General features: G+C 35.7%; 1 protein-coding gene and 1 long non-coding RNA gene across 4 annotated transcripts; one reads left to right on the forward strand and one right to left on the reverse strand.

Moving 5' to 3' along the window:
- Window positions 1-305: 305 nt before the first annotated feature.
- qkr54B (quaking related 54B) lies at window positions 306-7,617 on the reverse strand. Of its 3 annotated transcripts, XR_010333279.1 has the most exons (6): window positions 7,295-7,617; window positions 2,299-2,423; window positions 1,866-2,244; window positions 1,541-1,813; window positions 699-1,321; window positions 306-405 (listed from the first exon to the last, which is right to left on the reverse strand). XR_010333279.1 is itself a non-coding variant. In XM_008197491.3 (5 exons), exons 1-5 carry the CDS (start codon window positions 7,512-7,514, stop codon window positions 398-400), a joined length of 1,005 nt encoding a protein of 334 aa, XP_008195713.1. In that variant the 5' UTR covers window positions 7,515-7,617; the 3' UTR covers window positions 306-397. The 3 variants fall into 3 exon arrangements, 2 of the variants coding, with proteins under 2 accessions (XP_008195713.1, NP_001164092.1); XM_008197491.3 differs by lacking the exon at window positions 699-1,321; NM_001170621.1 differs by lacking the exon at window positions 306-405 and having other exon boundaries at window positions 795-1,321; window positions 7,295-7,583.
- Window positions 7,618-9,100: 1,483 nt separating this feature from the next.
- On the forward strand, window positions 9,101-10,453 carry LOC135265726 (uncharacterized). Its single transcript, XR_010333540.1, has 2 exons — window positions 9,101-9,591; window positions 10,102-10,453. It is a non-coding gene; the product is annotated as an uncharacterized LOC135265726 (long non-coding RNA).
- The last annotated feature ends 1,949 nt before the right edge of the window (window positions 10,454-12,402 follow it).

The following is a 12,402-nucleotide window of genomic DNA, read 5'->3' on the forward strand; positions in this document are numbered from 1 at the left end:
TTTAAAACCCAAGTCCACCGATTATGCTCTGAGCAATTTTTTTTGTTAATTTGGTTGTCCTGGTGGTATTTTTTATCAAATATAAATCTCACATTATAATTTATTATCAAATTAATATGCGGATTGAAAAAATATTTTTCGTAGTAGATGTAGACAAGCAAATAATATTAAAGTGTATTTACAATTTTTTTTTATTTTGTCTGTGTGTGAATGTGATTTTTTTAATGCAAAGTGGACAAAATGAAATTAGATAATTAAAATAAAATGGGCTTGTTTGGATCTGAAGGCAAATTAATAAAAATGCATTATTTATTGAGAATTTATTATCACAGCCGTTAATATCACATTTCTTTAGGTGTATTGTTTACTAAGAACTACTGCCACGAGGAGCCGAGGGTCATATACCTGAAACAGTAATAAAATGTGTTAGTTACAAAAATAAAGGTAAAATTTGTTCAGTCATGTAATAACTACACGTAACAAAAATCATATTAATAGGATTTTGAAACAAAAAATGTGTATTACATGACATCGTGATCTTAAACTATAACTAAAATAATCGTTTATTTAAAGGATGTATAATTCGTTTAAATAAAAATAATAGCATGCAGTGTGTTTAGGATTAAAATAAATTAGGTTTAACGTTTGAATTAGCGCAGTTTAATTGATGTTTAAAATGTTAAGGTTTAATACTTTACCTGCTAGAGAGATGTAAGTGCACTAGAAATTTAAAATCATATTAATAAGGGAATTAACGAGAGATGTTTTGTCATATGCGATATTTATTCAAAACACGATACAGTTTACTTCATCTAAACTGGTATAATCTACACATCTACATTAGATTTAGCGAGCTATTCTGTAAGCCGTTACGTACTCCTCGCATTGATTTCTTAAAGAATAGCTCATTTTACATTTGTTACATTAATCTCATTTAAGTTCCACATAAAATTTATCAGAATTAGGGGCGGTATTTAAGTCTCGCTATTAAATTACATATTTAGTACGGCTTTGAAGGGAACGAATTGACACTCCTTCTTTTATACTTCGTAAACGAGAAGAAAGCGAACGGCTGGATGGCCAGCAACCAACTCCACGAGTTCGTTAAAATATAGTCAGATCTTTGTAATCTTGGTGACAAAATAATTACAGTAATGACGTTGATAAATTACAGTTATTAGTATTACACTGAAAACGCAAATTCAACGCTAGGCTTATTTATTCGGGCGAGTGTAGGGAGAAGTGCGATAACGAGTAGTGTCACTGTGACGAGAAGTTGACGAACTTGCAGTCTTATAAGACTTCCACCGCTGCGATGGTTCTGTACACAATCGTTTAAAAATATATTAGAGGCACAATTAAATTAAATAGGGTTAAAGAGTCGTTCTTTCGTTTACCCGGCGGTTTTAACGAGTTGCTTTAAAAGAGGACTCTTTAAGAGCTGACGTTTGATTTAGGTGTTTGATTTATTTAATTGTTTAAGTCGTTGGAGTCGTTTTAAATGATGCGCCGATTTAGTAAAAAATGAAAATTGACTCACCGTACGAGCTGGAGCTCTCCCTGTAATACTCGGGTTCGTAGTCTGGTTCGTAGTGATGGGTGGAGTAGGACCTCGAGTGGGAGACCGAGCTGGAATAGGGCTCGTAAACTTCGGCCGGCTCGTAGGTGTCTTCGAAGCCGTAGCTCTCCTCCATAGCAATGCGGGCTCGGTCCAGAATCGACATAATTTTTGTCTTCGCCGGCATCACTCTCGGCGTGACGACGGGGGTCCTGGTGGCGGTCCGCATGGGGACTGGCGTTCGGGGGATGGCAGCTGAACAATGAGTTTTAGTCGGACGCTCGGAAAACGTCCCGGCGAAATTTACCCCGGATTATTCCCGGCGCTCGTCGCGAACTCCTCGGTTCTTCGATCGGAATGTCCGAAGAGGACATAATTTCCATTTCCCTCATCTGTTCTTGCCGGATGTTGTCGTTGTTGTCTGGAATCAGATATTTCCGAACTTCGGCCAATGCGAATGCAATGCGCGCGTGGGCCTCGGCCGGCGGCCCCAGCGCCGATATTTCCACGTGGAGGTCGTCGCTCAAGTGGGCATACTTGGGGTCGAGGGAGTTGCGGAGCTCCTCCTCCTTCTGCCGGTCCTTCATCGAGCCCTTGCCCAGCACCGCCATCTTGCACATGGTCTCCTCCTGCAGCCGCTTCATCGAGTTGCCTTTAGGACCGAGCAGTTTGCCGACGAAGTTGAACTAGAAGCGAGACAATGGACTCGCAAGTTTGCTAATTTGATTTTGCCATTTTACCTTCGGGTGCTCCCTTACTGGAACTAAAACTTTCACAGTTACTTTGATGGGTTTTTCTCTGTAGATGTCGACGTATTTCACGTCTTTCGGGGGGATCTTCCCAATTGACTGCACCTTTGCTATCTCTGCGAACAAATTATTTCACCCTTAAAATAAAATAGTAATTCAACTTTAACTTAAAGTCGGTACTTAGGGACAGAAATGCACAAATAGAAAGAGTTCCTGCATCAAGATCCCGCATTATTTCCTTGAGTATCCAGATTTCTCGTCTAATGACACACCCTTTCGTGCTTTCTGCATATCTCTACTCAGTCTAAAGTGAAATATGGAGCGACGATGTACTTCAATTCAAAGTGTCATCGCAACCGCAGCCGATGAACGGATTTATCATTCCTAACTCGTAAAGAAACCTCCTAACACCATCAAGATTTCCATAAAACTTATTGTTAGAAATTGAAAAATGTACACTGCGAAAACCTTGATTTTACGTTTTTAGAATCAGAACTGGGGTAATAATTAAAAGCTGGAGGTTCTTCCCTAAAATCTAATTTCGTTTTCCTCAGTGGCACCTCAGGCTTTTACCGTGTAAATTAAATTTTTATCGTAACCCAATTTCATAATTGCGGAGAGGTGCAAAACAGCGTCAAAACAATTTGTTTCACGGTTCAAACTGATGGATAAATATTGGCTTGTTATTGTTGACTTTGGTTGGTAAATACGTGTCGGGTTATACGCACCTTATTTTGGTGCTTTAGTGGAAATTCCGATATTTTACGCATTAAAGTGTTTTTTAAACCAAACATTAAACCTCGAAAAGAAATAAAATTCCTTTCAATTTTCCACGTAATTTTATCACCGATATAACTCTGGAATAAAGTTTTCAGATTAGGTATCGTAAAAAGTTTGCACTGTTAAATTTTTTACTTCAACTTTATTTTCACGATTCAATTCAAAATATTCATGTCATCTTAACACACCTTCATGACACTGTTACTCGTAACAGTCTCATCTGAAATCAAAAGAAAATAACATCTCATTCTGATGATTTGCTAAATTATTTATTACAAGTCTTGAAGTTCTAGATAAACGCCGAAATGTTTGAGTTGAATTGGTAGACAATATTATCAGATTGTGAACAAATGTTCTTGTAATATTTAGAAGGTAAAGTCTCACTCAACTGATGTAAAGACACAAACACTTCAATAGAAAATAGAGTATTGAACCTGAACGAAACAGACACTGGCATCTAAGATTGTGACGACGGTCTTTAGAGTTAGAGAAATAATACGAATATGTTTGTTATTATGTAGAACGTGAAAAATTACGAACAAACGAGTGAATTATGTAATTAGAATTACTTGAAAACCCAAACTGTTTTTGCGTTTTATACGAAATAATAATGGAAGGAAATTGTATTGCATTTTTTATTCGTTTAATATGCTATTTCTCTAATTCAATCAGGGTCAGACTTTTCGTTCAAAAACCATGATACATTTTTCAAACTTCGTCCAGGAGCAAACTTGGTATGTTTGTCAGAATCTGTTTAGATTGAAAATAAAACTGCATTACCCTGAGGTGACTAAACCTACTCCGCGATGTCTCCAGAATGCAAAAAACCTTGATTTAGCACATAAGTAAATTATTTTGCTTGAAAGCATATCCTCAGAGGACCAATCTCAAATCTCATCTTCTCCACGCCCACGGCTTGGAGTAAATTTCAAAGCAATTGAATAACAACTTGTTTTATTTTACCTCAAAACATATTGATCACGTAACCGTTTTAAAAGAATTGATTCGGGAATTTTCCAAATCGCCAAATAATTTTTCATTAAATCTCTTCAATATCTTTCACATATTTCAAATCTTCCTCCCAACTTACACAGCATATCAGCAAACTACTTTGCAAGTGTACTTATCCGGCAACTTTTAGTCGTTTCCGTTAGGAAGTTAGGCTCTTTCTTCAGGACATTCCCTGTAATTTATGCAATTTTTTCAGCGGCCGTAAACCTGATTTGGCTTTTACGGCCTAATAAAAATAGTTATAATAGTAATACCGCCGTAAAGAAAATTTCCCGATGATGGATTCCACACTCGGAATTAACAGAATTAATGTTCGCAAGCAAGGGCTTGTGTAACAGCTATAATTCTTGGTGCATAGTTGCGCGGTTAAACACCCACTAGTTTATATTGCCGTTTAGACTCGACACAAACGTAACATTATTGCATGTTACAAATTGTTAAGACGGGCATGCGAGCTCGTTTTTCACATTCGGTCTCTCCTGGTAAATCTTTGAGCGCGCATTTATTTAAGCCGTATCGATCTTTTATTCGCTTTTCATTATTAAAGTGCCTTATGGAGATACCGCAAGTAGCAGTGACAAATGTGCAGGTAGAGACCAGTGATACATCACGATCAACTGATGACTTAAAAGCCTCTTCGGAATATTTGTTTGCGGCTGTCTTTTCCGGAAATCGAACAAGACGGAATGGGGTCTCCCTAATTAAGAATTATTGACAATCTCGGTGACTTAATTGAGTGTTTTCGTCCGTGTTTTGAGTGCCGAAATCGCACATATCGGCTAAGTAATTGCAGAACGCCATTATCGCACAGCCGACCCAAAGACACTAATTTAGGGTAAGAGCGGGCCGAAGTGGTGGCATAAAGCGCCAGGTCAAGGCATCGCAATTGCCACTCGTTTGGAATTAATTGTTCGAAATTAATCGTAACGGCAATCCTTTAATTGCGATATCTGTGAGGGTTTGCTATTAAATTTCTTGAAGCGCCTTTGAAGAAAGCACCTTTTGCACTTGTGCACACATTCCCCGTTATGACGATTTCAAACACCATTACAAAATCGAACGCTGATTCGTAAATTACATTAGCTCTATTAAATAATAAATTGCGCTGCTTAATGCTGGTTCTACAGCACATGTATTTAATTTACTAGTTAGGGTAATTGCAATAAATACCAGTTTAATGGATTTGCAATGTGATTATTTACCATAGATTAACGGAGTTTTGATAGGTGGTGACTTTATACGCTTCGCATAACATCTGCAACTGTAATGTAATTACATTATTCAAATTTAGAGACCTGCAGAATGCACCAATTAATTCAAGTCAACAAATATGATGTTTATACAGAGTTGCAGCTTGTAATTAAGTCATTATAAATTCATTCCTTCTAGCTACCAACTTTATGCGTCTGATTTTTGAGTCGCTTCAATGAATTGAAGCAATAAACACCCCAAATTCCTGTTAAAATAACACTGCTTCAAAGCAGGCAGTTGGCTTTTTATTTTAATTACACGTGTAGGCCTGTGCAAAAATACAAATTGGAAATTCTGTTGTTGTAACTTATTGAATTAATTGGAGCACTCTCTTGCCACTGATTCAGCTAATAACGTTTCCATATTTGCAATGTGTTTTTTGTAAAATACGTTACCACGGTCTAGTAATTGGATCATCATACGAGTTTGGAATGTGCAATTGTATTTCTAGTGGCCGGATTTGACTGAGTTTAGTGCAATTGAATTTAAAATATAACACAATTACCGAAAAAAAGGCCTGGTTTAAATAAGTAAAATATGAATACAAAAACTTTGAAGTGATTTACGGATTAGTTGAAATTTTCAGGAAATTAAATATGCATCTCGCTGAAATATTTACAGGAGTATGTACCGTCATGCCTCCATTTTTCTGTGAATTATTACTTTCAGGTTTTATTTTGTTACATTAAGTTTTAAAAATCGTAAAGTCAGGATTGAATATAATACACATTTTAACATGCGTTTTATATTACAACTTTTAAAATAATCAAAGCTAAAGTAACCGTAATAGCTAATGGTTTCTCCATCAACCGCGAAGGTAATTTGATAAAATATAAAGTGAAGGATACTTAAAGTTTCATTTCGATTTATGGCAAAGTACGTCTCAGCAAAAACTTAAGCCTTATTGGAAAAGTAAAATAAATCTTTGGAACTTCAGATAACCTTAGCAAGATGCCCCAGAGCCGCTTAAATTTGATTTTTGCGAAAAAATTTATTTTTGTATCAATTCAAATTAGTTAAATGATTTGTTTCTTTGTGCGCAGCGCACACGGCATTAAAATACAGGGTGTTTCACGTAATTTTACGACACCTGTACTTGCAATCAACAATACATATTTCAATATGAACTTGATTACAAATTTTGGAAAATTGGATAGTCTTCTCTAGATTGTTCAGTCCTTCGAAAAATTTCAAGATTTTAGTTAGTTAGCAACTGAGTTAGATCAGAATCATATTCAGTCCCTTTCTAGATAGAACATATGAAAATTGTTTCTGAAAACATCAATTTATGACGATTAATGAAACAGTAATTAGTTTGCCAACTAGTGTCATGAGTTTCCTAATTAAATGTGTATTTTTTGTATCCAGTGACTTTTGTATATTTGGTTGCGTACATTAGGCGCAGGACTCGTAAGGTTGAGTGAAACACCTTGTAGAAAATTTTGTCAAATATTAACTGTTTCAAAACAATAAAAACGAACGTCACATTTTACCGATTTTTTTAAATAATATTGATAAAATTGTAACATAGCTATTAATGATTAGATCTCTCATTGAAGTGTAAGATAGTGCAGAAATAATTTATAACAGCTAATACCTAATACCAAATTTAAATACAGGGTGCCTCAGCTAAGACGACTTCGTCGGCCAATAATTTTTTACAAAAGGCACTTCATAATAACAATAATAAAAAACATGTATGAATAATTGTATATTACATAAACCTAATTTTCTGATTTTTTTGCAAATGACCATTGCTTATTTTTTTAATTAAAAAAAAAAGTAAAAACCAAGAGCCAATAAATTTAAATCGGAGATTTTCCCAATTAAGTTTTAATTGAAAAAAATGTTCCATTTATTGATCGCGCAAGCTGCATACAAAAGAGCGCATCGCTACATAATGCTAGCCAAAAAACTTGTATAAAAAAAAGGCGGGAAAAATTACCTTGGTCAATCAATCTGCAAGCATTCGGCTGTTTGTTTTGATCAATTGTTAATTTTTCGGCAAGCAGCTCCCTGACATACTCGCCGGCTTTTTGTGCTGCAGGATTAGATTCATCGTTTTCGCCGTCACCGGTTTCATTCAACTTTTCCGATATACTCTTACGTTTAAAGTTATCAGTATAAGTACCATAATCACCGTTTGAATCGTACTTATCAGCCATTTTTTGTTATTTTCACCCACAATCTAGCGAACTGAGATAATAACAAAACACGATCAATAAAGATGGCTGATGCTGTTCGCAAGGTCGTCACGAGGTGGCTACAATTACAGGACTCTGTACTTTGCACAAAGAGCGCCAACGAATTTCAAATTTTATTTATAACTGTAGCAACACGTATAGCTAACTTTATATTTTTGCAAATAAAAATTAATATGTAACCACTAAACATTATTTTTTACCTTACTCGTACAATTGCAGAAACAAATTTTCGTGATTCAAATTAATTACCTACCTCTGTACCTAAGTGGTTTAAATGTATTTTTTGTAAAGTAAAAAATGTGAGTAGACCACAATTCGCCTCCTGAAAGTGGCTCCCTTGCTTTGAAATGTTTATCCAGCCGATGAATTATTGAAAATTTAAACCAAGAACGAAGTTCAGGTCCATTATTTATTTACAGAACAACCCCGAAATTTTAGTAAGGAATATTCAAACAGTTTCTTTGAGACTCTTCGCTGGATGTACGAAAGAGTTTGTTTATTGATGCGCATGATTCTAAAAGTTCAGAGATTTATAAACTAATTTAGGTTTTCAGTTGAGAAATTAGGCATAATTGGCTAAAAGTCGTTTCGCTAAATGGCGAAACTTACTTGCTGAAATATAGACGAGCCAATAGAATGAATTGCGCTTTTCAGCTGCGAAAAATAATTAGTTAGACTAGCTGTCTGTCGAGGCAGATAGATGGTCACCGGTGTTTACCTTGGAAAAACGTTAGAGGTGTAAATGTGTAAAATTTTTCATGTCTCGTATCCTAACGGTTTTCTATAAATAATTGACATAAGCCCGATAGGGTACGAAACATCAATACTGGCACGTCCAAAGACCATTTGTTATTCCCAGGTTCGTATTTGCTTTGTTTTCTAGGTTTATCCCACCGACTTTTACTGCTTTTTTAAATAATTCACTTTGTTATTTTTTGCAACTCGTCCCGATTTCCTTAGAAAATTTACGCGGAGTAAACTGATTTGTAGCGATTCCGATACTCGCAAATAGCCCGAGGCTGATTTACAAAATTTCCGGAAAGTTTTTATTTTGTAAACTTGTTGGTCGATCGTTTAACATGCTAAGTTTATCTCGCTTTTGGTGAAAGTGGACGACATTTATTTCACGGGAACAAAATCAAAACGAAAATTTAAGCGACAGCCGAAATGTTTTATTTCAATTTGGGCAATCAACTTGATGCACAAATGGTAGAATGATGTCATTGAAGCTTTCATCAATATCCGTTGGCTGGATTGTACGTAAAAATTCCACTGCGTAGGCGACTAAAATACTCTTTCCTGGAAGCCGCTTAATACAAGCGGAAGTAAATTTTTGGTAACACGGCCAAATTAAACAGTCAAACTTTCTTAAACTCAAAGCTGCAAGTACTCAAAAGCTTTATTGTCGAGTAAATAGTGCATCGATTTTACGAGTAATCTGCATGAAAGATAAATACTTGCAGGAACAGACGGAATTTCTCTAAACAATGTTAAAAGAAATTATGTCTTATTTTACTAATTCAAACGTATGACGGATTTTTTTAATAAAATGATTAAAGGTTTTTGTTTGATGATTATGAGGTTGTTGTTTCTAATCAAATACTCTTCAGGAAATTACCACAGTGAGTAGTTTTAGAAACTAGAAAACACCACTTTGCGAAGAAAACAAAGTTTACCTTAAATCTTCTCGAATAAATCGAAATGACCCACTTGTAGCTGCATTTCTAGAAAATCGGTGAGTCTGACCCACTTGCGAGCACTGTTTCGCTTGTAGTGGAGTAATTTAATTTTTGAAATGATTTTTATTCCATCATTAATTTATTTTGGCGGTGGCGTGATAAATTTCGCGAGTGGTAAAGTGGTAAATGTAAATCCCTTTTATCCACGTGCTGGTGGCTCAGAGTGAGCGTTGCCATCCTTTATATAAAACTCCTGTTGCTTCAAGTCTGGTTGTATTCGCTGAAGCCAACTGTTTAGTGCACCAACTACCATAAACCACCGCCGTAATTAATTGCCTGCTCGCTTGCGATCCGCAAAGGTAGGTGACTTCTTTACGATTTCATCAAGTTCCAGCTTAATCTGTGCATGTTTAGTTTTGAATACTGCAAGTCAATTCGTGCTCTCAATTCTGTTTTGATTAAATTTTAAACTTTAAGCAGGACGTTTTCTCAAATTGATTTTAGGGTTGACAGCCAGGCGGATGCATACTCATAAGATGATTAATAAATACTAATTTGTAACAGAAATTTTAGTCGGGCGAACAGATAACGCTAATTTATTAAATTCGGTAACTGGTTCCAATTCCCACACTTAATTTCAGTACGCTCTGATGTTACATTATATCAAATTACAAGTTAATTGCATATGAAGAGATCAAACGTCAAAATCTGGAAGCCTCGTCACTTCACTGAACAACATGTCCTACGCAGAAGCCTCTTTCACTCGAAATATTTTTGATCAAGCCGAACCACAACCCGATAATGGTGGCATAATTAAATTTTAATCATGCTTGCTACAATTATTGCATTGTTGCTCCATTTGTTTTCAGATGGGGCCGTCCAACAACATGAAAGCTATTTGGCTCATCATTGCCCTTGTAACATCGATTGCGTTCGGATTATCTTTACACAAGCCACGGGCGAGTCTGAGTAATGTGCGAAATTTCGATGAGCAGATCCGAATGGCTTACCAGCCGGAAGCTGAGGAACCGCTCCGGCCTGGAAGATTTTTGGAAGACGACACCAGCGACGATGGCTACGACTTTCACTTTTGAAATAAACCGGTGAATCACCCGGAGTAGGTGTCCCGGAAGTCTCGTCTGTTAATTTATTTCATTGTTGTTTTAAAAATGTGACTATAATTATTTATGTTTGCGGTTGCAATAAAATTTATAAAAGACACGACTATTCTTTTCACTTAGTTTAAACCTAGCGAGGACTCGTCCATAGGCACCATAAATTGCAGGAAGCTTAAGCAAAGATCTATAAATGGGCTTCGATAGGATAGTCTTGGATTTTCACAGGTATATCTATATTTCTCGAGAAGTGAGCATTCCACCGCTTTATTGAAATATGTTGAGATTTATGATATTCTAAAAACTCATATCTTCAACTTTATAAAGTTGAACAAGAATTCTATTAGAAAAATCTAATATAAAGTTTGAAAGTTCGCTTGACGGTTAGATTTCGTAATTACGTTTTGGCAATTTTATCAAGATATGTCGCTATATAAAAATAATCTAGTTTTACTTACAAATACCGTATCTACAGCAATGCAAACTCCGCATTTTTATGAAGAGGACAAGAATGACAAAAATTTATATCCAGGGAAAAGAAGGGTTCCGTTTCAAAGCAGGGCGGCATTATGTTCCACTTCACGTGAAATGGGTCACATTTTATACATTTAAATTAACATATTTTAGTTTTTTCGTTAGACCCACATTTTTGCTTTCATAAAATACAAATTTAACAAAATTACACATCGGTTTATTCGCTCTGAAAGTGCTCTTGATTTAATTTAAAACATGTATAAATTAATAAAATTACTACACTATCGGACAAAAGTAAGGCAACATGTTGAAAAATATACAAATATTGGTATTTTAAATTTTAAGAGTTGGTATTTACCTTCAATTTAATTTTATAATAAATGTTTAAAGATATTCTTATTCGTGTTGAAAGTGGATAGCCTGTGGGTAATTATTATGACATACTACTAGCTTGAAATATAAAAAAGCCCGATATTAATGCGACAAAAGTAAGGCAACATTGTCAGAAAATATTTTCAACTCAAATTTTATTTGATTCAACATTTACATAACACTACCCAACACTAAAGTTTAAATAAATAGAACAAAAAATTCAACAATTTATGGCATAGCCGTTATTAAGTATAATTTTTTGGCACCGTCTGCGCATTGAAGAAATTAATTTTTGAATAACATTTTCATCCAGATTTGACCACACTTCCTTGATTTTATCTGTCAAAGATTGCTTGTTGGGAAATCTTTGTATCCGGATTCGTCGCTCTACCTCTTCCCATAAGTTCTCAATTGGGTTGAGGTCTGGTGATTGGGCAGGCCATTGCAAAACATGAATATTATTATTTTGGAACCACTCACTGACCAATGCAGAAGTGTGTTTGGGGTCGTTATCTTGGTGAAAGATAAAACGAAGAGGCATTTCCCATTCTGCATACGGCAGCATTACATCTTGGAGTATGTCCCTATAGATGAACCGATCCATATTACCCTCAATAAAGCTCAACGGACCCACACCATTCCACGAAAAACACCCCCACAGAAAAACGCTACCATGACCATGTTTAACAGTGGGTATAACATACTTGGGATTGAATCGTGTATTGATTGGCCGTCTCACACGTTTCATTCCATCCGAATTAAATAATTTGTATCGAGTTTCGTCACTAAACAGAACTTTTCACCAATCTTGCACTGTCCAATTCAAACGTTCTCTTGCAAATTGAAGTCTGGCGCGTCTATTTCTTTCGGAAATCAAAGGTTTTTTAGCAGGACGTCTACTAAAAAGCTTTGCTGCAACCAGTCTTCTTTGAATTGTTCGTGTACTAACTCCTACTTCCGGTATTTCCGCTATAATTTTAGATGCAGATTTCCATGGATCGTTTTCCGAAATTCTTTTAATGCGTCTGTCCATGTTTATAGTAGTTTTTCGTGGTCTTCCCGATTTTGGATTATTGTTTAAATGTCCTCTTTCGTTGTAGCGAATAATTATTTTAGACACGTTGTATCTAGACAGTTGAAATCTTCTTGCAATATCCGCTTGTTTTTCATTGTTTAAGAAAGCGTCTATCACTCTTTCTTTCAACTCTT

This window comes from Tribolium castaneum, chromosome 3 (assembly GCF_031307605.1).
Source record: "Tribolium castaneum strain GA2 chromosome 3, icTriCast1.1, whole genome shotgun sequence".
NCBI classification, from domain to species: Eukaryota; Metazoa; Arthropoda; class Insecta; order Coleoptera; family Tenebrionidae; genus Tribolium; species Tribolium castaneum.

Bases quoted from the DNA above. Each gene is read 5' to 3' on its own strand.
- qkr54B (NM_001170621.1), bottom strand. From the start codon at position 7,514: ATGGCTGATAAGTACGATTCAAACGGTGATTATGGTACTTATACTGAT. The intron at 2,245-2,298 runs GTAAAATGGCAA...TCTCGCTTCTAG, and splicing joins CAGTAAGGGAGCACCCGAAG to TTCAACTTCGTCGGCAAACT. The intron at 1,814-1,865 runs GTAAATTTCGCC...CTCATTGTTCAG, and splicing joins AGCGCCGGGAATAATCCGGG to CTGCCATCCCCCGAACGCCA.